Genomic DNA, 2,594 nt, shown 5'->3' with positions numbered 1-2,594 from the left:
GAGAAACGGTTTATATCAATATTCAAATCCAATAAATGTATTACGTAAAACCTGCCATCGAAGGACAGTAAAAATACTAGATTATCACAGTTCTTAATTCAAAACTAGTACGCTATCACGAAAATATATCACGAGAGATTACAGTACAATATAAGAACAGGCTATATATCACCAGCAACCAAAGGCTGATCACCATACTAAGGACCATGGGGACTTACAGTACCTTTATTACCTACATGGCCCCTTTTTTGGATTGACATCATCCCTTCAGCAGCCGGCGATTGCAGTCAATAATAGAAATCACAAAAATTCTACGCTTAAAATCCTGGTAAGATTGAAATTTACTTTGAGAGTTTGGGTACTTACGTACCCTTTCAGGAGAACAGTAATTTTACAATACTTTAACCCCCTTGAGGCTACAGCCACTAATAATCTAAGCTACTAATCTAAACTGCCAATCATTAAATTACATATATCGACAAATTGTATGAATCAAACTTTATCAATCAGTTCAATTCCTTTTAAAAACTCAATAAGTAAATGATAATTAACTTTGTTAAAATTATCTTCCACCGTTTTAACACTAAAATATTTATCCTTTGTGATGGATAACAACACAGTCAAGCAGGACATGCAATGTAGTATATGACATCATTAAGATTCAGAGGATCATTAATAAACAAAGTATTATGTCTCAGATGAACACAACATTCATTGCTACCGCTTCTTGCTACCTTGAAATGGCTGCTGAAATGAATAGCTTTCCTTGGACCAAATGGACAGTCTTGGCGCTTCTTGAACCTTTGCTCATTAATGGCAGAGCCAGTTTAGGACGATTCCAGTAGTCTCAAGATGCCACTGTGCTTCTTCTCCCTCGCAATATCTATTGCTATTTCATTGTCCATGTTCCTGAGATTCGGATCAGCGCCCGATTTCAACAGAAGTCGCACCATGTCTGTGTAACCCATGTCAACAGCCACATGTAGTGCAGAACCACCATCATACCTTCTCAAATTGATATCCTTCCCGGGAGTGTTTTTGCACCATTGCTCCACATGACTTGCAATTTTAGATTTCTCCTCAGGTGATATCCCTTCAAACAGCTTCAGATTTGGATCTGCTTCATTCTCAAGGAGACACTCGAGCACATCCATTGCCCCCATGTATGCAGCTCCATGCAAAGCACTTACACCAACTGCACTGACATGATTCACTTTTGCACCTCTCTGCAACAAATTGTTCACAGCTTCAGGGTGGCCCAAGAGAGCAGTACCTAGAAGTGGGTGGTATGGCCTATACCTCTGGGATGCAAGTTAGCTCCATGATCTAACAATACATCTGCTATGTCCATATTGTTCAGGTATGAAGCAAATACAAGAGGTGTTGAGAGATCTTCAGACAAAGCTTCCACGTCAGCATTGTTCTCCAGCAAAAGCCGAACAAGGTCGGGTTGATTGTGGATGCTTGCAACGTGTAGTGGGCTCCACTGATGATAACCTTTCAGATGGATATTTGCTTGATGTTGTATCAGAATCCTGGCTGTATTTGTGTTTCCATACATCGATGCAAAGTGAAGAGGACCAAAACCATTAGCAAGCCGGTCAACATCAGCTTCCCTTTTGATGAGACTTTCAACAACCGAAGAAGAGCCAGTTATAGATGCTCCGTGCAAAGCTGTGAATCCACCTTCAGAAGATTTGTTCACTTCAATCTTTCTTTGTAGGAGCTCATCCACAATATCTCCATGGTTTAAAGCCGCTGCTAGATGAAGAAGTGAGTATCCTTCGATATGTGAGCTTAAGCCTTCTTCAGACTCCTCAAGTAATTCCTTCACAGTTTCAAGATGCCCCCGCAAAGTTGCTTTTATAATGTCATTAGCTTTGGACCGTTTATGTAGGACAGCCTCTTTCAGCATTTCAGTACGACCATATTCATATGCTGCAGAGATAACGTCACTGAAAGCTACTCTGTCATCACCGAGAAACAGACGAAGATGCACATATCATTTGCTTTTTGCAGCAAAGGCTACCGGAGGTCCTAAATCAGCCTTCAAATTGGCATCAGCCCCTTCAGTTATCAAAAGTTCTACTATGTCCAAATGTCCTTCATAGCTTGCCACATGAAGAGGTGTAAAACCTTCATCTGATACATTTAGTTGTTTAACCAGTGCACGGCCTTCGTTTCTAGGATTTGTTAATGACACAATCCTGCTTTTTATCTTTTTATTGATAACTGCACCCTTTCGGAGGAGAAGTTTAAACACACCCAGGTGACCGTTTTCTGCAGCCACAAATAAAGGCGTAACTCCCCCATTGCTTTCACGTTCAGGTGATATGTGTCTTGACAGAACCTCCACACAGTCGTAGTGACCAGCTGCAGCAGCCCAATGAAGTGCATTTGCCCCCATACGTGGATCTGTGATGTATACATCCACGTCGTGTTTGATTAGCACTTTACACACTTCAACGTTATTTTGATTGGCTGCTACAATAAGGCATGGCAACCCATCCTCAGTTATGTCATCAATATCCCGTGAAGTCAGTTTCAAACTGCTTATAATGTACTCCAATGCGGAATGATTGCCCCATCTGCTG

General features: G+C 41.1%; 1 protein-coding gene across 1 annotated transcript; it reads right to left on the bottom strand.

The window, feature by feature from the left end:
• Nucleotides 1-827: 827 nt before the first annotated feature.
• Nucleotides 828-1,915, bottom strand: LOC124252738 (ankyrin-1-like). The gene is made up of 2 exons (XM_046686390.1): nt 1,337-1,915; nt 828-1,226 (listed from the first exon to the last, which is right to left on the bottom strand). Exons 1-2 carry the CDS (start codon nt 1,913-1,915, stop codon nt 828-830), a joined length of 978 nt encoding a protein of 325 aa, XP_046542346.1.
• Between the last annotated feature and the right edge of the window lie 679 nt (nt 1,916-2,594).

This window comes from Haliotis rubra, unplaced genomic scaffold, assembly GCF_003918875.1.
Source record: "Haliotis rubra isolate DU_JTF1 unplaced genomic scaffold, ASM391887v1 Scf522, whole genome shotgun sequence".
Classification (NCBI taxonomy): domain Eukaryota; kingdom Metazoa; phylum Mollusca; class Gastropoda; order Lepetellida; family Haliotidae; genus Haliotis; species Haliotis rubra.
The sequence above is the reverse complement of the archived record's forward strand: the minus strand, read 5'-3'. Positions and strand labels throughout refer to the sequence as shown.

What these genes read in the sequence shown, in the direction of transcription:
- LOC124252738 (XM_046686390.1), bottom strand. Translation starts at nt 1,915, where the DNA reads ATGCTGAAAGAGGCTGTCCTACATAAACGGTCCAAAGCTAATGACATT. An exon ending in ACAATATGGACATAGCAGAT is followed by an intron (nt 1,227 to 1,336) that starts GTATTGTTAGAT and finishes AATTTGTTGCAG; the next exon opens with AGAGGTGCAAAAGTGAATCA.